Source organism: Salvelinus sp. IW2-2015, linkage group LG6.1 (genome assembly GCF_002910315.2).
Source record: "Salvelinus sp. IW2-2015 linkage group LG6.1, ASM291031v2, whole genome shotgun sequence".
In the NCBI taxonomy this organism is placed as follows: domain Eukaryota; kingdom Metazoa; phylum Chordata; class Actinopteri; order Salmoniformes; family Salmonidae; genus Salvelinus; species Salvelinus sp. IW2-2015.
The window spans coordinates 15,407,305-15,430,439 of record NC_036845.1 but is presented as its reverse complement, the minus strand read 5'-3'; the positions used below and the strand labels follow the sequence as shown (position 1 = coordinate 15,430,439).

General features: G+C 41.2%; 2 protein-coding genes across 2 annotated transcripts; both read right to left on the bottom strand.

Moving 5' to 3' along the window:
• Positions 1-8,084: 8,084 nt before the first annotated feature.
• On the bottom strand, positions 8,085-9,077 carry LOC111964731 (hepcidin-like). The gene is made up of 3 exons (XM_023988559.2): positions 8,809-9,077; positions 8,634-8,714; positions 8,085-8,387 (listed from the first exon to the last, which is right to left on the bottom strand). The coding sequence occupies exons 1-3, from the start codon at positions 8,887-8,889 to the stop codon at positions 8,289-8,291; spliced, it is 261 nt and encodes an 86-aa protein (XP_023844327.1). The 5' UTR covers positions 8,890-9,077; the 3' UTR covers positions 8,085-8,288.
• A 5,359-nt stretch (positions 9,078-14,436) lies between these two features.
• On the bottom strand, positions 14,437-15,642 carry hamp (hepcidin antimicrobial peptide). The gene is made up of 3 exons (XM_023989232.2): positions 15,346-15,642; positions 15,171-15,251; positions 14,437-14,924 (listed from the first exon to the last, which is right to left on the bottom strand). Exons 1-3 carry the CDS (start codon positions 15,430-15,432, stop codon positions 14,826-14,828), a joined length of 267 nt encoding a protein of 88 aa, XP_023845000.1. The 5' UTR covers positions 15,433-15,642; the 3' UTR covers positions 14,437-14,825.
• Between the last annotated feature and the right edge of the window lie 7,493 nt (positions 15,643-23,135).

The following is a 23,135-nucleotide window of genomic DNA, read 5'->3' as shown; positions in this document are numbered from 1 at the left end:
CATTTTCCTCAAATTTGCTTAGTTAAAATCCCCAGCTACAATAAATGCGGCCTCAGGATATGTGGTTTCCAGTTTGCATAAGTCCAGTGAAGTTCTTTGAGGGCCGCCGTGGTATCGGCTTGAGGGGGAATATATATGTGACTATAACCAAAGAGAATTCTCTTGGGAGGTAATACGGTTGGCATTTGATTTTGAGGTGCCTGGTTTTTGTTGCCTGGTCCCAGACCTGTTTGTGCTATCTTGTAGCCTGGTCCCAGACCTGTTTTTACTGTCTTGTAGCCTGGTCCCATACCTGTTTGTGCTGTATTGATCTCTGATCCCAGGCCTGTTTGTTCTGTATTCTCCTCTGGTCCCAGATCTGTGTGTGCTGTCTTGCCAACTCCTATGGTCATTATTATTCAAGACAGCACAAACAGATCTAAGACCAGGCTATTCACAGACAATCACTGGGCTTTATTGAAAGCTATCCAAGCCTGAGTCTTGGCTGGGAGACGAACCAAACTCCACAAGGAATTCTCTTAAACACCTGGGTGGAAAATCAGAAAAGATATGGTGGGGCTAGAATACCACGATCCCACAGGGGATTCCCTCACTGTTTTATGCACTCTGAAAGATGCGGCAGCTCTACAGGGGCAGATAAAGTATTGACTGCTCCGCTTGTAAACCATCATGACCTTAAGCTGTCTTTTAACAAGGCTCGTAGAATATCATTACCACACTAATGCAAACAAAGTCGTAGACGATTTACTGACTGCAGTACATATTCTATGACACAATGTAAACACAGCATAACATCAAGCTTGAAATATACACTGAGTGTTCTAAACATTAAGAACATATGCTCTTTCCATGACATACTGTAGACTCACCAGGTGAATCCAGGTGAAAGCATTATCCCTTTTTAAATTTTATTTTTTTATTGAATATTTAAAACATACACTTTACAGTGCTTGAAAAGGTATTTATCCTCCTTGGCGTTTTTCCTATTTTGTTGCACAAATTTCTTGTTAAACAAACTATAGTTTTGGCAAGTCGGTTAGGACATCTACTTTGTGCATGACACAAGTAATTTTTCCAACAATTGTTTACAGACAGATTATTTCACTTATAAGTCACTGTATCACAATTCCAGTGGGTCAGAAGTTTACATACACTAAGTTGACTGTGCCTTTAAACAGCTAGGAAAATTCCAGAAAATGATGTCATGGCTCTAGAAGCTTCTGATAGGCTAATTGACATCATTTGAGTCAGTTGGAGGTGTACCTGTGGATGTATTTCAGGCCTACCTTCAAACGCAGTGACTCTTTGCTTGACATCATGGGAAAATCAAAAGAAATCAGCCAAGACATCAGATAAAACATTGTAGACCTCCACAAGTCTGGATTACCAAGAAACACTCTCTGTGACCCTGATTTAGCCCACTGCAATTAATATGAAAAGTGAATACTAAAATATGAAAATACTACATGTCACGTCTCAAACTCGATATACATCTTACCCCTATATTGGTTCATGTCCTGTGGATTCGAGAAGAAAATAGACGAGTTCAGCAGGAAAGTGAGCTAGTCAGGTAGCCAGTAGCCTTAATTCTTGCACAAAATCTATCCTAGCTGACGGATGCACTTTTTCTGATTTTGGACCACTTTTTTTCTCTGGCCTCCATTGATTTAGTCACCCTAATTCTGTGTTTTTTGATTGGATACRCTATGTAAATGAAGAATGCGTATGGGTGAATGACAAATCAACGGTTTGTGACTTTGTAGTGCCATTAGGACAACAGACTCTGGTGGATTCTATCCAGGCTCCATGGTTAAGCATGAACCAGTGAAACCACGTCAAGGCCTATCTATCCACCCCAGGGTGGCTCTGGGTAAGTTGGCAGTATTAATCTTATTATACCTGCATTCACAATTCAACCAGAGGGAGAGCGAAGAGAGATGGAAATGCCCCTCTTTAAGCATTCAGGCCATGCTGCATATTGTTTGATATAATCAGTGTGGGCCCGGGGGTAACGCTAGCTAGCACAGCACTCAAATACACAGCTCTCCCAAGGGTAATATAAGTCTAAATAACACAGACATGATTTATGTGGATCCAACACATGCTGTGGGAGATATTATGTGTGAGAGAACATGGCATATTTCCCCCAGCTCTTGGTTGAAGATGTTACTGTGTGTGTGTGTGTGTGTGTGTGTGTGTGTGTGTGTGTGTGTGTGTGTGTGTGTGGTGGCGTCTAGATCAGTTATTGCATGGTTTGGTAAACAGAAAGAGGATTGTGCCGATGGGTGTATTTGGTGTGCATGGATGAGAATCACAAAGCGGCCCACATTGTTATGCTTCACCTGAAATGTCTTTTTCTTCCACCAGTGGCCCTGCTACCACAATTACAGACAGACACAGGGAGTATACAGTGCAACATTTAGGCTCACCACACTCATACATTTCCAGAGTAAGCTAAGATTCAAGTAGCCTTGGAGAAGTGAAGGTTCCACTTGCCTGGGTCTAGATAAGACTTTACATATGAATGGAACAAGTCGGGCATCTCAAGTTTGAAAAACAATGGACTTATTCCTCCGATAGCACACCAGATCCTCTTCAGACAACTAATCTGTTTGGTTGTTTGAATGTGGGCTTAACTTTTGAGTAATGTTGACTGTTGGTGCCACTAACCCATTTTAGTATGTTGATTGGGTTGAGTGCTTGTGGAGAGGGACAGACTGGAGGAGACGATAGGTAATGTAAATCATGGCCTGTGCTTCAGTATTGTGTATTGTTCAATATTGTGGGTGTGTGTGTGTGTGTGCGCGTGTGTGTGTGTGTGTGTGTGTTGTGTGTGTGTGTGTGCTGGGTGTGTGTGTGTGTGTGTGGTGTGTGTGGGTGTGTGTGTGTGTTGTGTGTGTGTGTGGTGTGGTGTGTTGTGTGTGTGTTTGTGTGTGGTGTTGAGTAGAGCAGAGATCCTATCAGACAGAACACTTCAAAAGCTTTGAATAAAAAGGAAGAAGATAGAGGTGAGAAGAGTCGGCTATGAGTACTACAATATTTGACAAACAGGAGAGATTTCAGTCCTGACCTCAATGGAATTAGACCAGCATGAATTTGCTTCCACAGTACCCCGGCATATTATTAGTTAAAACAAAACAGTAAATAATACTATTCAAATATTTCCAACATGTTTCCAGTCAGGTAGCTAGCATATACACTCTTAGAAAAAAAGGTGCCCTCTAGAACCTAAAAAGGTTCTTCGGCTGTCCCCATAAGATAACCCTTTGAATAACTATTTTTGGTTCTAGGTGGAACCCTTTTGAGTTCCATGTAGAACCCTTTACACAGACGGTTCTACATGGAACCCAAAAGAGTTCTACCTAGAACCCATAAGAGTTCTCCTATAGGGACAGCCTAAGAACCCTTTACACAGAGGGTTCTACATGGAACCCAAAAGAGTTCTACCTGGAACCAGAAAGAGTTCTCCTATAGGGACAGCCTAAGAACCCTGTTGGAACCTTTGTTCTAAGAGTGTATAATCATGCATAAAGTTAACAACATATTCATTAATCTATTCAAATGAACGTATAAATATATTCACTGATTTATTCATTAACTTCATGCATGCACGCCTGCTGAGCCCGGGTTTATGTAGTCGTTGATGTTGAAAGTGTCATTGGAAGCCTGAGTGTAGGCTGGCCACCYGTATAGTATTCAGTATTCTGGAGCAATCAGTATTTCTGAGCATACAGTCAGAGAGGAGAGGTGGGAGGGGAGAGAAGCCCCTATCACTCCCCTCTGCTAATTAAAACTAACGACTCCAGGTGCTGCAAGGAGTCGGACAGAAGAGGGGCCGGGCGGCTGTGTTTGTGTTGGTGGTTCGCCTTCGTTATGATCCCCATCCATTCTCTTTAGGAATCTCCTCACAATCGACTCCATCGCGCCCGACGCCCAGTATGCAATCCAGTWTGCAATCCAGTATGCAATCCAGTATGCAATCCAGTATGCAATCCAAGAAAAGGGGTGATCTAAATGCAAATGACATGACATGATGTATTATACTGGTGTGATGGAACTATAATATAGATAGGCGGCCGGAATACATTTTTTAATGACATAATCTCAATATTAGCTGTCGGTCAATAGGCCTCGGTTATTACCCTCTAGCTGTAGGCCTACTGTTGGAGAGTATTTCGACACTCTCTATTTCGACACACTCTCTAAGGCCACTGAATATATTGAGATAGAGAGAGCGGGGAAGAGAGAGTGAGAGGGAGAATGAGAGAGAGAGAGAGAGAGAGAGTGAGAGTGCAGAGGGAGAGGCAGAGGGAAATGGAGAGGCAGTGTCAGAGCGAGAGATGGTGAGAATATGTTTGTTAGACCTACTCTGTTTCTACAATCGCCTGGCTCTCAGTATTAACCTATTCTGTGGCCTTTTACATATGGATGGAGAGAGAGAGAGAGACAGAAAAAGCTGAGTGTGCCCATGTTTATTCGAATGTGTGACATGTTGAATCACACTTGAATGAGCAGTCATTATGGCGATTGCGCGAATGGGGGGCCTATTTAAATGTCACAATCCATGGTGTCTAGCACTCCCTATATGCTGACAACTGTATTACACAGAATACTGAGCAACAACGTCAACCACCCTCCCACCTCAAAGGGTTACCAGGTGCAATGGACTGATCATAAAACATTGACAATATTGACAACTTAGACTCTCAGAACAGTCCAGGAATTAATTGTGTGTGTGTGTGTGTGTGTGTGTGTGTGTGTGTGTTCATACCCCTTGATTTAATACACCTGAATTCCCCCCCCCCCCAAAAAAAAAAAATCTAACCCATCTACACACAATACCCCCTAATGACAAAGTGAAAACATGTTTTTAGAAATGTTTGCATATTTATTGAAAATTAAATACAGAAATTTCATTTTCAACAATGGACGACGGAGCAGCACCTGGGGAGGGGTGCTGAGAGGCCACCGGAGGCAGTGCAGCGGGAAGATGGTAGTGCGGTTGGAGGCGAGATACAAGTGGATCGGGAATTCAGTGAGGCCTTTGGGAAGAAGGCTTTACATCTTGTGCACTTAAACGTCCGAAGCCTACTACCGAAGATTGATGAAATATGCTTGTTGGTTTGCAAATCAGAGGTGGGAGACTTATGTTTTACTGGGACATGGCTAGATTCATCTGTTTGTGACTCAGAAATTGAGATAGTCAATTACTCTGTTGTCAGGAAGGATCGGAATATGTGCGTTTGTAAAAATCGGACATTGCTTTTAACGTCAGATCGGATTTAAGCGTTGATCTGGAGATTGTCTGGCTGGATATCTGCCTTCCCAAATCCAAGCCAATTTTGTTGGGGGTGTGTTACATGCCGCCCAATCAGAATGCATTCTATGAAGGTCTCGAAATTGTGTTGTCAAACTGTAATGTCTCCCTGGTGAAGGAAATAATTTTGTTTGAGGATTTCAATACTGATGTCTGTAAAAAGGATAGCCCAACCCACAGTGTATTTTTGTACTTCTGTAGATCACTTCTGTAGATCACACCCAAATGATAAAAGATCCATCCAGGGTATGTGAAACAGTGCAAAGTACAATTGATTTAATGTTGGTGTCTGATAAATCCAAAATATTGCAGAGTGGAGTAATAGTATATGGAATCAGTGATAATTTTATTACATTTTGCAGAAGGAGGGTTTTAAAAGATACATTTATGTGTCACAAAACCATTAGAATCAGAGGACAAAAAATACTGTGAAATGCTTAGGGAGCAGGTGGGTAAAATTGACTGGTCACCTGTGTTGGATAGTGTGGGGGTAGACAGTGCCTGGGAAGCCTTTAAATGTAGGCTCCCATTAGACGGGTCAGGGTAAAACAGAGATCTAGCCCTTGGTTTAATCATGAGATTCTAGAACCTATCCAAGCATGGAATAAGGCCTTTTAAGAAATGTAGAACTCTCAAGAGCAGCCTGATTTTGTCCCGTATAAACGTCACCGAAATGAAGCACATAGCAGGATGGATGAAGCTAAGAGGGGTTCCTTTGATGAGAAAATCATTGAGAACAAAATTGCCAGCAAGCCGGTTAGCAAGCTGTCTACCAGTTCTGGTTTGTATGGAAACAACCAAGTCAAAAAGTATTAAGCCGAGTTAGGGGTTCAGCCAAACTCTTTTTCTTTTGCAAAGATGGCAACAGCCAAAAGAGTCAGTACGCTAGCAGAGCTTAAATACGCCAAAGCTACAGGCCTGGATAATATTCCTGTATGGTTTCTTATAGATTCTGCTGAGCAAATTCACCCTCATATTACGCATATTGTTAATCTCTCTCTTGAACATGGCATGAACATGAAACAAGCTAAAGTTATATCTCTGTATAAGAAGGGGTCAAAGTCTGACCCTAGGAATTATAGGCCTGTATCTATTCTCAGTATAACATCAAAGATCCTGGAGAGAGTTGTACATGAGTAAATTTATGAATATGTCAACAAACAAAGTCTAATGTATGATTTTCAGTTGGGTTTTAGAAAAACATACTCCACCGATTCATGTCTACTTTACTTGACTGACTTCATCAGGAAAAAGATTGAGGGAAATTTKTGTGGAATGGTTGACTTACAAAAGGCCTTTGATACAGTTAACCACTGTCTCCTAATCTTCAAAATGGAGGCACTGGGGTTAAGCATTATCGCTCTAGGCTGGGTAAATTCCTATTTATCAGGTAGGGAGCAAGTAGTAGAGGTTAATGGGAGCAAAACCAATGAGTTGTGGTGTTCCGCAGGGGAGCGTGCTTGGGCCTCTACTGTTTTTACTGTATATTAACGGTATGAAAGATGCTTGTTCTTGCCGTATTTTCCTTTATGTGGATGACTCTACACTTCTGGTGTCTCACAAAAGTAAAACTATGTTTGGAGAGCATACTTAGCACAGAGCTTACTTACATTAGCAAATGGCTTGGAGATAATAAGCTAAGTTAGAATGGTGAGGTGCTGACTACTAAAACCTCTGTTAGCTACCTGGGATGTATCCTTGATGGAAGCTTGGGAGGTGTGAGCAAGTGCTAAGAAAGGTTAATGCCAGCACTAAGTTTTTGTCTAGAAAGTTCAAGCTGCTTGATAAGGACTCCATGAAAGTGCTAGCCACTGCCCTCATTCAATGCCATTTTGACTACGCTAGTAATTCCTGGTTTGGGGGCTTATCTAAGCATATGAAGGGGAAGCTCCAGATAGCCTAGAATAAGCTGATCAGGGTAACATTGAAGGTGAGTCCACATACTCACATAGGCAGGAGCTGCTTTCAGAAACTAAACTGGCTGCCTGTTGAGGCTAAGGTGTCCCAGATTAGACTAGGTTTCGTTTACAGGAGTATTTATGGATCTGCGCCCAGGTATCTAACTGATTACTTTCCCCGTGTTAGGGATGCACACAATCACAGCACCAGATCAGGTGTTGCTCTGCCCATAAAAATGATGTCCTCTCTGGGCAGCGTTAAAAATAAAGTAATCAGCCTCATGATGAAATCCCTGAGTTGTTTACTTCATCTCCGGCAACTGAGCTAGGAAGGACGCCTGTATCTTTGGGTGTATTGATGCACCCTCCAAAGTCTAATTAATAACTTCACCATGGTCAAAGGAATATTCAATGTCTCCTTTTTTTTATCCATCTACCAATAGGTGCCCTTCTTTGTGAAGCATTGGAAAACCTCCCTGGTCTTTTTGGTTGAATCTGTGATTGAAATTCACTGCTCAACTGAGGGACCTTACAGATAATTGTATGTGTGGGGAACAGAGATGAGGTAGCCATTCAAAAGTCATGTTAAACACTATTATTGCACTCAATGAGTCCATGCATGTGACTTGTGAGGTATATTTTTACTACTGAACTTATTTAGGCTTGCCATGAAAAAGGGGGTTAAATACCTCTTCAAAGAGTGTTTGTTTATGTAAAAAATAATCCTTATAAGAAGTGATTTAATAAATCATTATCATAGTTACAAAAACAACATCGTAGAATGAAAACATCGCAAACACGTACAAACTAGATTTTTTWAATTTTTATAAAATGTACAAAATAGAAAATAAAAATCCTCACTTATTTCAAATAGTTAAGTATTTTTCTTGTGTCATTAGGCTATACAATAGATATACAACATGATACAAAGCATTTATGTACAAGACTGAGGTTGTGCGTTGAGAAAGACATCAATAAGATTGCATCTTAGAAATGTACTAAAGAAATGTATAAGAATAGGGGGGAAATTAAAGGCAATAAGTTAATAAGATGGTTTTAYTGCAGGCAGGTCCTCAGAATTTGCAGCAGAAGCCACAGCCCTTGTTGTGACAGCAGTTGCAGCACCAACGGCACAGGGAGAAGTGGCTCTGACGCTTGAACCTGAAATGCTCCTGTATCCCGCCAAGAAAAGAAAATGAAAAAGGTGGGAACAAGCATATGGTAAGTATTTTTGCCCAAGTCTCCACTTCACAAGCACATTGCACACTGCTCGCCCTGAAGCCCTCTCTAACGGCTCACAATCAAACGGTTAACAACTAGCGCTAGTGGGCTAATTCAATTCCAAGGGTGAAACGCAACCACTTAGGTGTTAATTTGCTAAAGGTAATTACTTAATTCATTCAGTCAATTGAACGTACCGGCAGATGCATGGACTCGCCGCCCGGCTGTTGATGTTCCCCAACTGGACTGTCAATGCTTCCAACCTCGTTTGTTCGCTCCTGCAAAGACATTTTGCACAAATTAATCATGATCAACCTCTAAAATCGATGCAGACATGTTTGAAGTGAGTTGGTGTTAGAGAATTAGCCATACCTCGGAGAAAGGAACAGCAGTGCTTTCAAGGATGAACATACACGCGAGGTCGATAGCAAATGCAACACTGAAGGCCTTCATTCGCGGTTTTGTTAGGAAGGTTATAGCCTATTTAAAAAGTCCGGTTGAAATCAGTTGGAATTGAAGTGACAGTTTATAAAGAAGATCAGAACTCTTCAATTTTCCCATAAAGAGAGACTCTCCAACGCACAATTTTAAGTGCAATAGATGAGTACCAAGTTGGTTGATGGTCCTTTTGGTGTGTGTGGTTGAGGGACTTTTGGTGTGTGTGGTTGAGGGTACACCGGTATTATACACACTTTGGCCACTATTGTGCAATCCTGCCACTTGACCCGATTTCGACTAGATAACACAGCCACAAAGTCAAAACAGCTTTCCCATTTTGACAACAGATGCCGCTCCGGCGGAAGATATCAATTGACAAATATCCCAGCCAATCACAACACTGTAAGTAATACTGTGAAAAAATATCATTCCACTATTCCCACAGATATATTATGGACATTTTCATTACAGTGCAATGCAAAAATTAAAGAACAAAATTCTTATGTGGCACCTTTCATTCAGTTGTTTCAAGTGTTATTAGGAATACAAGAATATTATATTATTATGTGGCAGGTATTGTATTATGTATTGTTCATCAGACCTTATGAAATAATAGTGATTCATGCATGAATTATTAGGCAAAGGTATTTTGTAGTTGAGAATTTTTTTTGATTTATTTGAACGTGTAGGCAACTGAAATGTCTTGTGTGGCTCAGTTYGTAGAGCATGTTGCTTGTAATGCCAGGGTTGTGGGTTCAATTCCCAAGGGGGAAAAAGTTTGAGGTTAATACACTTACTGTAAGTTGCTCTGGATAACAGTGTATTTAAAAAAAAAAATTAAGTACAATGACACATTTCATGCTATGCTGCTATATCACATTTCATTAACACAAAATGATACTGTGAAAATTGTAAGCCTCTGAATTCCTCTTTGCCATCGCTTGTTGACTTTGTTTGACTGGAACATCAGGGTTAACAAATATAACCACGAGTGACTTCGCATTGGAATCCACCCACCTAACTTAATTTGTTGAATAGTAGTGAAAGTGGGGGTGAGGGAGGWACTTTCTGCTGTGACACCAGTCGCCAGCACTATCTTTGTGAATCTTCTGGTCAAACAGAGCTCGGCTCCAGTGGGGCAGACACTGAGACACAGTCAGCTAGACAGGCGCCAGTCCACCACTCGCTCCTCCTGGGCCGGTGCATTGGCCCCCTGTTTCCCCCCTCTGTCATCCTAACTACCTCTGTCTCCTCCCTCCTCCCTCTCATGTACTTTATTTGTCTGGGCACTTGACACAAAATGTCCCAAAAATTAAGTTAAGAAAATTATTTACTAATGAAATAGCCAACCGCCAAAAAAGAAACTAGCGGCAGCTTTCTTCCAACCCCCACCTTCTCCAGATCAGCCAGAAAGCCTGTTGGCTTGTACGATTGCTGTGGCTAATTTGTTAATGTAGAACTGGGTCACTATCAGCTCATTATTTGCAAAATGGTAAACAATATGCTAATGAACTCCAGTAGTGTTCAGTGTTCAAAGACCCTGCCCCCGACTACAGCAACTCTGTCCAACTAGTCCCCTGTTTGCTGGGACATTCTCTGCCTCATGGGGCAGTGTTGAGCACTGACTGTTTTTTTAGGCTGTACTAACAAGCCAGACCTAGTTCATACAGGAGATAGGATTTTCAAAGTGCATATACTAATCCGATTTCAGTCTCCTTTTAGCAGAGTAATATGGACTAAACTGAGTGTACAAAAAAAGAATACCTTCCTAATATTGAGTTGCAAATTCATCGGGGCATGGACTCCACATGCTGTCGAAAGCGTTTCACAGGGATGTTGGCCCATGTTGACTCCAATCCCACAGTTGTGTCAAGATGGCTGGATGTCATTTGGGTGGTGGACCATTCTTGATACACACAGGAAACTGTTGAGCGTGAAAAACCCAGCAGCGGTGCAGTTCTTTTACATTTAAGTCATTTAGCAGACGCTCTTATCCAGAGCGACTTACAAATTGGAAAGTTCATACATATTCATCCTGGTCCCCCCGTGGGGAATGAACCCACAACCCTGGCGTTGCAAGCGCCATGCTCTACCAACTGAGCCACACGGGACCACGTTCTTGACACATCCGTGTGCCTGGCACCTATTACCGTACCTCGTTGAGAGGCACTTAAATATTTTGTCTTTCCCATTCACCCTCTGAATGGCACACATTCACCATCAATGTCTCAATTGTCTCAAGGCTTTAAAAAAACATTTTACCTGTGTCCTCCCCTTCATCTATACTGATTGAAATGGATTTAACAAGTAACATCAATAAGGGATCATAGCTTTCACCTGGACTCACCTGGTCAGTCTATGTCATGGAATGTGTGCCATTCAGAGTTGTTAAATATCCCTATTTTGAAATACAGTCCCTTCAGAAAGTTTTTCATACTTATTTCAAATTTTGTTGTTACTGCCTGAATTCAAAATGTATTCAATATATTTTGTTCACTCACCCATCTACATACAATACCCCATAATGACAAAGTGAAAACATGTTTTTAGAAATATTAGCAAATGTATTGAAATTAAATACAGAAATATCTAATTTGCATAAGTATTCACACACAATTCTTCAAGCTCTGTCAAATTGTTTGTTGATCATTGCTAGACAACCATTTTCAGGTTTTGCCATAGATTTTCAAGTAGATTTGAGTCAAACTGTAACTCGGCCACTCAGGAACATTCACTGTCTTCTTGGTAAGCAACTCCAGTGTAGATTTGGCCTTATGTTTTAGGTTATTGTCCTGATGAAATGTACATTCATTTCCCAGTGTCTGGTGGAAAGCAGACTGAACCAGGTTTTCCTCTAGGATTTTACCTGTGCTTAGCTCCATTCCGTAAATTGTTTATCCTGAAAAACTCTCCAGTCCTTAACGATTACAAGCATACCCATAACATGATGCAGCCACCACCATGCTTGAAAATATGGCGAGTGGTACTGAGAAATGTGTTGTATTGGATTTGCCCCAAACATAACACTTTGAATTCAGAACAAAAAGTTAATTGCTTTGCCACATTTTTTGCAATATTACTTTCGTGCCTTATTGCAATTTATTCTGTACAGGCTTCCTACTTTTCACTCTGTCAATTAAGTTAGTATTGTGGAACACCTACAACGTTGTTGATCCGTCCTCAGTTTCTAACTAGATTGCCATTAAACTGTACAACTGTTTTATAGTCACCATTGGCTTCATGATGAAATCGCTTAGCGGTTTCCGTCCTCTCTGGCAACTGAGCTAGGAAGGACACCTGTATCTTTGTAGTGACTGAGTGTATTGATACATCATCCAAAGTCTAATAACTTCAAAATGCTCAAAGGGATATTCAATGTGTGCTTCTTTTTTTTAACCTATCAACCAGTAGGTGCCCTTCTTTGCTAGGCACTGGAAAACCTCCCTGGTCTTTATAGTTGAATCTGTGTTTGAAATTCACTGCTTGACTGAGGGACCTTACAGATAATTGTATGTGTGGGGTACTGAAATGAGGTAGTCATTCAAAAATCATGTTAATTAACCCATAACAGTCTAAGCCCTTTCTAAACTATATTGGAATTGTTTTAATACGGAGGATAATTTAGCTATTATATTTTAAGACCCCTTGAAGTAGCCTTAAATATATTTAAAAGAATATTTGATGGAAAAAAAATGTTGGGCCTTATTGTTATTAGCCCATACAAATGCATTGAATAACATATTCACTACATGGAACAACAGATAGTCCCCAAAATAAATCTAAAGGAAGTTTGTTCTGAATTGTCTGTCCTATATCTGAGAGATATAAGAAAGATCAGGAAACATATACACTACCTGCCACGTTCTGACCTTAGTTCTTTTGTATTTTCTTTGTTTTAGTATGGTCAGGGCGTGAGTTGGGTGGGTTATCTATGTTTGTGTTTCTATGTTGTGTTTTTTCGTTTGGCCTGATATGGTTCTCAATCAGAGGCAGGTGTTAGTCATTGTCTCTGATTGGGAACCATATTTAGGTAGCCTGTTTTCTGTTGTGTTTTGGTGGGTGGTTGTCTTCCTGTTTGTTCACGTTACGGGACTGTTTCGGTTTTCTATTTTCTATTCTATTCACTTTGTTATTTTTGTATTGTTGTCGTGTTCAGGATTATTAAATATAATGGACGCTTACCACGCTGCGCATTGGTCCGACCTTTCTTACTCCTCGTCAGATGAGGCGGACGAATTCCGTTACACTACCGTTCGAAAGTTTGGGGTCACTTCGAAATGTCCTTGTTTTCCATGAAAACATACATGAAATTAGTTGCAAAATGAATAGAAATATAGTCAAGACGTTGACAAGGTTATAAATAATGATTTTTAAATTAAATAATAATTGTGTCCTTCAAACTTTGCTTTCGTCAAAGAATCCTCCATTTGTAGCCAGAAATTTGGGGAGAGGTTGAAAAATGAGTTTTAATGACTCCAACCTAAATGTATGTAAACTTCCGACTTCAATTGTATATATTTTTACATGTATTTAACCCCTTATTTTTGCACTAAACAATCTCCATATATCTAGTACTTCCATACATTTTTTCAACTGGTACCTGGGGACCTTCAGATGAGTCCCGTGAGGCCTGTGGGCGTCCTAGCTTAAAGCAACCAACATGTACGTGTTTGTTAGTCTCACCTTCCATGGAGTGGTCATTTTAGCCCAAACGGTTCAGACGCTACAGACAGAAGTTGGCAGACTGGCTGTACCGACTTCAGACGAGTCCCAAGACGCTTATGGGGGTTGAGAAAAATTGAGAAAATCATCATGTTTGTGAGAGTCTCATCTTTCCATCGATGGGTCATAATAGTTTGAAGGCCAAAGTTTTCGCAACAGAGGATTTTGTAAGAAGACCAATTTTCGGGATGTCTCATGGTCTGACAAACACTGCTATAGCTCTGTCACCTTTCACCACAGATGCGGAAGTGCGACATCGGCGGATTTAGTGGATGGAGGTGCATCCAAAAAAACATATCTCTAGCTTAAACTGACAGATTTTTATGGGGATTTTATTATGCTATTTTTTCCCCCGTGGGGGCTTYGATTTCCGTTGGGGCTCGGACATCGACTTTAGGGGGTTTAAAACATTATTATTGCACTCAGTAAGCCCATGCAACTTATTATGTGACTTGTTAAGCACATTTTTAATACTGCATATATTTAGGCTTACCATAATAAAGGGTTTGAATACTTATTACCTCAAGACATTTCAGCTTTTAAATGTTTAAAAAAATAAATAATCTAAAAACATTATTCCACTTTGACATTATGGGGTATTGTGTGTAGGCCAGTGACACAAAATCTCAACATGATCCATTTTAAATTCAAGCTGTAACACAACAAATGTGGAAAAAGTCAAGGGGTGTGAATACTTTCTGAAGGCACCGTAGATTCCATTCCCAGACCTCAGGGTAAACTACTACGGGGCTAATTTGAATAAGCCTCTGGCTGTCAGGCCTGAACATTTAGCCACAGGGTACACATCTATAGCAGATTCATAATTCAGAAACAACCATGTTTGTTATTCAAAGACTGTGTTTATTTATATAAAAAAAGTGTCGCTATAAGAAGTGATTTAACAAATCATTATCATAGCTACAACAACAACGTATTAGAAAGAAAATATTGCAAACATGTACAAACTAGAAAATGTACAAAACAATTTACATCATAGAAAAGAAAAATCCCCACTTATTTAAATTGGCTATGTCTTTTTCCTGTGTCATTAGGCTATACAATAGATATACAACATGATACAAAACGTTTATGTACAAGACTGAGGTTGTGCCGTGATAAAGACGTCAATGAGATTGCATCTTCTCTACAGAGTCCAAAAGAAATGTATAAGAATAGGGGGGAAATTAAAGGCAATAAGTTAATAAGATGGTTTTAGTGCAGGCAGGTCCTCAGAATTTGCAGCAGAAGCCACAGCCCTTGTTGTGACAGCAGTTGCAGCACCAACGGCACAGGGAGAGGTGGCTCTGACGCTTGAACCTGAAATGCTCCTGTATCCCGCCAAGAAAAGAAAATGAAAAAGGTGGGAACAAGCATATGGTAAGTATTTTTGCCCAAGTCTCCACTTCACAAGCACATTGCACACTGCTCGCCCTGAAGCCCTCTCTAACGGCTCACAATCAAACGGTTAACAACTAGCGCTAGTGGGCTAATTCAATTCCAAGGGTGAAACGCAACCACTTAGGTGTTAATTTGCTAAAGGTAATTACTTAATTCATTCAGTCAATTGAACGTACCGGCAGATGCATGGACTCGCCGCCCGGCTGTTGATGTTCCCCAACTGGACTGTCAATACTTCCAACCTCCTCCGTTCGCACCTGCAAAGACATTATGTACAAATGAGCAATGACCAACTTCTAAAATCGATGCACACATGTTTGTAGTGGGTTAGTGTTGGAGAATTAGACATACCTCGGAGAAAGGAACAGCGGTGCTTTCAAGGATGAACATACATGCGAGGACGACCACCACTGCAACTGCAACACTGAAGGCCTTCATTCTCGGGTTTTGTTAGGAAGCTTCTAGCCTATTTAAAAGTCCTGTTGAAATCAGTTGGAATTGAAGTGGCAGTTTATGAAGAAGATCAGAACTCTTCAATTTTCCCAAAAAGCGACGCTCTCCAATGCACAATTTTCAATGCACTAGACGAATCCAAAGTTGATTGATTGTCCTTTTGATGTCAACGGTTGAGGGACTTCTCTGTCATGTGTTGAGACTGCGGTGCACTGGTATTTATACACACTTTGGCCACTATTGTGCAATCCTGCCCCCCCCCCCTCCTTTGGACAATGGAGCGCATTCCGGTCACATATTACCTAATACCCTTTCCCGTTTTCAAAAATGGGAAATTGTATAGTTTTTTTTGTCTTTCCTTTAGGGTGGATAACTGAAAATTGATGATCATTTATTTTCTCAGTAGAAATCTGAAAGAATTGTGGAAATTACCCAACAGCAGGAGTCATGGACGAACAGTTACTGGAAGTGCATGGCTGGCTGCACAGCCCTTTGTCTGACCTGGGAAATCCCTCCACATGAGGGAGTGAGCCATTACAGTATCTATTCCTCTGTCTAAAGGACTTCATTATAACCCTTCCAATGGAATAATTAGCCCTCTTTTGACATATAATTAGCAACACTTTCATTTGACATGTAATGTGAGGAACCTGCAGTCGAACAGAATAAAATTCATTTGAAAGAAGAGGAACAGTAAAACAGTAGAAAAGAAAAGAGAGGTGCAAATTGAGGACTTCATTCAGGTGTTTAAAGTGTTATTAGAAATAGAAGAATATGACAATAATATGTGACATGCATTATGTTGTGTTTATCAGACCTAATGAAAAATACACTTCAAAAGGTCAGGCAGGCTATATAATAGTGATTCACACTTGAATTGTTTCATAAAGGTATTTTGTAGTAAAAAAAAAAAAAAGACATTTAATATCCTGCTATGCTGCTACACTGAGTGTACAAAACATTAAGAACACCTTCCAAATTCATCGGGGAATGGACTATATAATGTGTCGAAAGCGTTTCACAGGGATCCTGGCCCATGTTGACTCCAATACTTCTCACAGTTGTCAAGTTGGCTGGTTATCATTTGGGTGTTGAACCATTCTTGATATACACGGGAAACTGRTGAGCATGAACAACCCAGTAGCGTTGCAGTCCTTGAGACAAACCGGTGTGCCTGGCACCTACTACCATACCCCGTTCAAAGGTACTTTTTTGTCTTGCTCATTCTCCCTCTGAATGGCACATGTACACAATCCATGTCTCAATTGTTTTAAGGCTTAAAAATCCTTCTTTAATCTGTCTCCTCCCCTTCATATACACTGATTGAAGTGGATTTAACAAGTGATATCAATAAGGGATCATAGCTTTCACCTGGATTCACTTGATCAGTCTATGTCATGGGAAGAGCAGGTGTTCTTAATGTTTTGTACACTCAGTGTGTATCATATTTCATGTACACAAAATCATACTGCAAATTGTAAGCCTGTGAAAGCATAATTTGCATCCTCAAAGAGTCTGTGATGAGTTGATAAGTGGTTTTAATAGCCTAATAATAATTAATTGGACGTTCACTCAAGGGCTCAACTTGTTGGATATTATATCGTTATACTATTAGGTTTTAATCCATTCACTAAGTATTTTATTGGCTCTGCCCAACTTGTCTCTTTAAAGGGATACTTCAGGAGTTTTACAATGAGGCCCTTTATCTACTTCTACGGCACGCAGAGACATAAAATGGTCTTCGCAATTAATCTCACTCTGGGAAAGTAGATAAAGTTCCTTATTGCCAAAATCATCCCAAAGTATTAAGTGAAATAACATGTTGTGGGGACCCCTGCGTCAGTCTGTCTCGTATATAGATAACTCTTTGCCATCGCTTGTTGACTTTGGGTGACCGGAACATCAGTGTCAACAAATATAACCACGAATGACTCCTCATTGGAATTCACCCAGCAAACTTAATTTGCTGAGTATTAGTGAACGCGGGGGAGAGGTAGGAGGTTTTTGCCAGTGACACCAGTCGCCAGCACTATCTTTGTGAATCTTCTGGTCAAACAGAGCTCGGCTCCAGTGGGGCAGACACTGAGACACAGTCAGCTAGACAGGCGCCAGTCCACCACTCGCTCCTCCTGGGCCCGGCATTGCATTGTTTCCCCCACTATGTCATCATAATTACCTCTGTTTCCCCCTCCCCGCTCTCACCACCCATATGTACTTATTTGTTCTAGCACTTGACCAAAAAGTTCCCGAAATATAATATTTACTACTGAAATAGCCAACTCCGCAAAAAACCAATCGTCATAGTTCTTCCGACCCCCCCCCCCCCCCCCCCACCTTCTCCAGACCTATCAGAAAGCCTGTCGTCTTGCACGGTTGCTGTGGCTAATTTGTTCATGTAGAACTGGGTCACTATCAGCTCATTATTGAGGGAAAAAACGTAAACAGTATGCTAATGAACTCTAGTAGAATTTAGTATTCAAAGACTCTGTCCTAAACCTGACTATAGCAACTCTGCTCAATTAGTCCTCCTTTTGCTGTGACATTATCTGCCTCACGGGGCAGTGTTTTCCCTGACTGTTTTAGTAGGCTGTACTAGCAAGACCGACACAGTTAGTACAGGGGTTACGATTTTCCCAGTGCAGATTCTGTGCCACTGCGAATCTTCTTGGGAAATTCCAGTCTCCTTTTAGCAGAGTAATATGGACCAAGTTAAATGTTCAATTGAGAAATGGACCATCTTGCTTCCCATTTGTCTAGCAGAACCTACCAGAGAAGAACTGAAATAACCACATAAGCAACGCAGAGAACTTGCCTTGTAGGTCCCCGTGAGCACATGACTTGTCCTTCTCACCAGTGACTGGCTACTCTGTCTCTTGTTGTAAATAAGAAAAGATGTCTCCTGTAGTGCTTACTGTAGAGCTAGATCAGAGTCTGTGGAGAATAGAGGTACTGGGGGAAGTGTGAATCACTAAAGCTCTTCTGCCTTGCACTCTTGACACGAACAAGCCTCAGACTGACAGAGCTGGACAGGCTGAGTTTGGAGACCATACCCGTTGTTGAAATGCAATTTCTCTAAGGTAGAGAACATCTCAGCACACAAAGGAGAGACAGTCGTTCATGCAATGTTTTCTAACTCTTGAGTGTTAAGGGTTATTCATTGGGCCTACAGTACAAGAGCCTATTGAGGACTGTGGCATTTGTTGGAGTCAACCATGCATGTTATTTACTAGCCAGCAACTCTCACTGGGTAAGCTTTGTAATTATGAAGACATCCTGTTCAGATTCTCCTCGAAGAATTGAGGACAGTTGTGCTGCGTAGTGCTATTTAAGGCATACAAGAAAAAGAATAGTAGAGGTAGCTAGTGGAAATGAAGGGAATCTCAAGTATGATATGAAACGCACCCAGGCCGTTTCAAACAAATAACCATATGAGGATTCATAGTTCTACTCATACACTATAAAATAACAAATAAGTGACATAACTATATTTATTACAGTATTGCGACATTTATTACAATAAATGTTTATATACATTTATGACATGTTACGTCAGCCTTGATGACATCCCACTGGGTACGGACTTCAGTTCAACGTCTAGTTTTGATTTACATTCACAACGTGAAGTCAACAAAAAATATCACCCTGTCATTGGATTTAGGTTAAAAGTTGAGTGAAAAAAAGCGAAATTCCCTTACGTTGATGACTTTTTGCAAATCCAATCAGTTTTCAACTTTGATTCAACATCCACAAAAAATAAATACATTTGTTTGGTAAAAACAGCACGATATTACGTCAGCCTTGGTGACATACTGAATAACTACAATGGTTAAATATCCCTATTTTGTCATATCTAATGAGACCATGTTGATTCTTAACATGGTACCTATGTTGAAATTTTTAAGGCTTATTGTGGGGTTGTCCGATATACCATAACTCAAACCCTGTACGGCTGCTACTCTTTGAATAAGTCAGTTGTCTGCATCGGTCTGTTAGAGTACCATCCCAACTGTGAGGAAAGAAAGAGAGAGAGTATGTCTCAATCTGAGGTACATGGGATCAGAGATCAACCAATTCAAACAGAGCAGGGGGCACACAGGCGCCTGGCTGGCTGTGTGTGTTTGATTGGCGGCTGTCAGACTAGCCGAGAGACAGGAGGGAGGGAAGGAGGGGGAAGGTGGAGGGGGAAGTAGGGGAGGTGTGTGGAGGTGGTGAGATCGTGTGGCAGAGGAGAAAAATGAGATGCATCAGTATTAATAAGGATCGTGGTGATATTGCAGCAGCATCTGTCCATCTGTGAGTGTTGAATGACGGACCGTGCAAATTTAAATGAATACAGGGATTCATAGCTATGATGAATTTACTGGTGATAAGATATTAGGGTTACTTGTTCAATTCATTGGATTTTTCATATAAAGATGTAAATAGAGAATGTGACCTGTCTAACATTACGTGACTTTTGCGCTAAATATGTATTTTTTAATGTGCTGTACATCTGATTATGTAAATAGATGTATACATGCATCTAGAGACTAATATGCTGTATGATAATTTATTAATGAATTCACCAAATAATAATTAAGAATAGTCACCCCAAAAATTCTACTTGGAGACTGTTTTTGATACTCTCTGTTTGTGGAGATGGAGGTCCTTTGGATGAAGATCCTGGTCATTCTGAGGTTAACTGTTACTGTGTTCTCTGAACCAGCTGGCGAAAAAGTCTCTGAATATCTTAAAGTCGCCTGTATATGAGCCAGGGTTAGGGAACAGTTTCCTGTCTCATGTGGGTTTTGTATGTGTTACAGAGGCACGCTTCTCTGTGAAGACATACACTGTTATACATTGTGCAACAACCCTTACACACCACCAGGACACTGCTGTGGAGAATGTAACCAAAGTCCTCAACAACGGCCAATCAGAGGGGTTGGGTTAAATGCGGGAGACACATTTCAGTTGAATGCATTCAGTTGTATAACTGACTAGGTATCCCCCTTTCCCTTTTACCTTTCATTCCCTGACCCAAGAGACTCTTGCTGGAACTGCACCTGCAATGACGGCTCAATGATTTGTGAGGGGACGAGGGAGTGCCCCAATGCTCCAAAGATGGAGAATTAATTCATTAAGAGCATTAACTTGAGCAACGGCCGGTCCATCGCTGACCCCGAAGACTCCTGCAGGGTGTACCACTGCCATTATGGTGCACACTAGTGTACAATGAAGAAACCGTGTCCCACTGCTGCTGCAGAGAGTGTAAGTGTACGTACACCTACATCGACCGTACGTACACCTACAGCAGTGTCCCCAACAACAGCCAGTCCACCCGTGCCCGCAAACATCCGTTACATGTACAGTACCAGTCAAAAGTTTGGACACACCTACTCATTCAAGGGTTTTTCTTTATTTTTACTATTTTCTACATTGTAGAATAATAGTGAAGAAATCAAAACTATGAAATAACACATATGGAATCAGGTAGTATCCAAAAAAGTGTTAAACATATCAAAATATATTTGAGATATTTCAAAGTAGCCACCCTTTGCCTTGATGATAGCTTTGCACACTCTTGACATTCTCTCAACCAGCTTCATGAGGAATGCTTTTCCAATAGTCTTGAAGGAGCCCTTACACAGGCTGGAGGTGTATTTTGGGTCATTGCCCTGTTGAAAAACCAATGATAGTCACAAACCAGATGGGATGGCGTATCGCTGCAGAATGATGTGGTAGCCATGCTGGTTAAGTGTGCCTTGAATTTTAAATAAATCACAGACAGTCACCAGCAAAGCACAAACACACACCATTACACCTCCTCCTTCATGGTGGGAACCACACATGTGGAGATCATCCGTTCACCTACTCTGCATCTCACAAAGACATGGCAGTTGCAACCAAAAATCTCAAATTTGGACTCATCAGACGAAAGGACAGATTTCCACCGGTCTAATGTCCATTGCTCGTGTTTCTTGGCCAAGCAAGTCTCTTAGAAGTGGTTTCTTTGAGGCAATTCGACCATGATGGCCTGATTCATGCAGTCTCCTCTGAAAAGTTGTTGTTGAGATGTGTCTGTTACTTGAACTCTGTGAAGCATTTATTTGGGCTGCAATTTCTGAGGCTGGTAACTCTAATGAACATGTCCTCTGCATCAGAGGTTACTCTGGGTTTTCCATTCCTGTAGCGGTCCTCATGAGAGCCAGTTTCATCATAGTGCTTGATGGTTTTAGCGACTACACTTGAAGAAAATTTCAAAGTTCTTAAAATGTTCCGTATTGACTGACCTTCATGTCTTAAAGTAATAATGGACTGTCGTTTCTCTTTGCTTATTTGAGCTGTTCTTGCCATAATATGGATTTGATCTTTTACCAAATAGAGCTATCATCTGTATACCACCCCTACCTTGTCACAACACAACTGATTGTCTCAAACGCATTAACAAGGAAAGAAATTCCACAAATGTACTTTTAACAAGGCACACCTATTAATTGAAATGCATTCCAGGTGACTACCTCATGAAACTGGTTGAGAGAATGCAAAGAGTGTGCAAAGCTGTCATCAAGGCAAAGGTTGGCTACATGCGCAATGCCAAGCGTCAGCTGGAGTGGAGTAAAAGCTTGGGGCCATTGTACTCTGGAGCAGTGGAAACGCGTTCTCTGGCGTGATGATGAATCACGCTTCAACATCTGGCAGTCCGACGGACTAATCTGAGGTTGGCGGATGCCAGGAAAACGCTACCTGCCCCAATGCATAGTGCTAACTGTAAAGTTTGATGGAGGAGGAATAATGCTCTTGTTTTTCATGGTTCAGGCTAGGCCCCTTAGTTCCATTGAAGGGAAATCTTAACGCTACAGCAAACAACATTTTGTGCTTCCAACTTTGTGGACGGTTTTGTGCTTCCAACTTTGTGGKAACACTTTGGGGAAGCCTCTTTCCTGTTTCAGCATGACAGTGCCCCCGTACACAAAGCGAGGTAGCTACAGCAATGGTTTGTCAAAATTGGTGTGGAAGAACTTGACTGGCCTGCACAGAGCCCTGACCTCAACCTTATCGAACACCTTTGGGATGAATTGGAACCGACTGCGAGCCAGGCCTAATCGCCCAACATCCCCGTTAGTGAGCATTTCTCCTTTGTCAAGCTGATTAAAGAGCATGATCATTGCACAGGTGCACCTTGTGCTGGGGGCAATAAAAGACCACTCTAAAATGTGTAGTTTTGTCACACAACACAATGCCACAGATTTCTCAAGTTTTGAGGGAGTGCGCAATTAGCATGSTGACTGCAGGAATGTCCACCAGAGCATTGAATTTCTCTACCATAAGCCACCTCCAATGTCGTTTTAGAGAATTTGGCAGAACGTCCTACCGTTCTCACAACTGCAGACCACGTGCAACCACGCCATCCCAGGACCTCCACATCCGGCTTCTTCGCCTGCGGGATCGTCTGAGACAAGCCACCCGGACAGCTGATGAAACTGAAGAGTATTTCTGTCTGTAATAAAGCCCTTTTGTGGGGAAAAACGTATTCTGATTGGCTGGGCCTGGCTACCAAGTGGGTGGGCCTGGCTCCCAAGTGACTGCGCCCATGCCCAGTCATATGAATTCATTTCAATTGACGGATTTCCTTATTGAAATTGTTACATGTTGAGTTTGTATTTTAGTACAGTATAATTAAGGAGGGTACTTGCAAATGTATTTTCCAT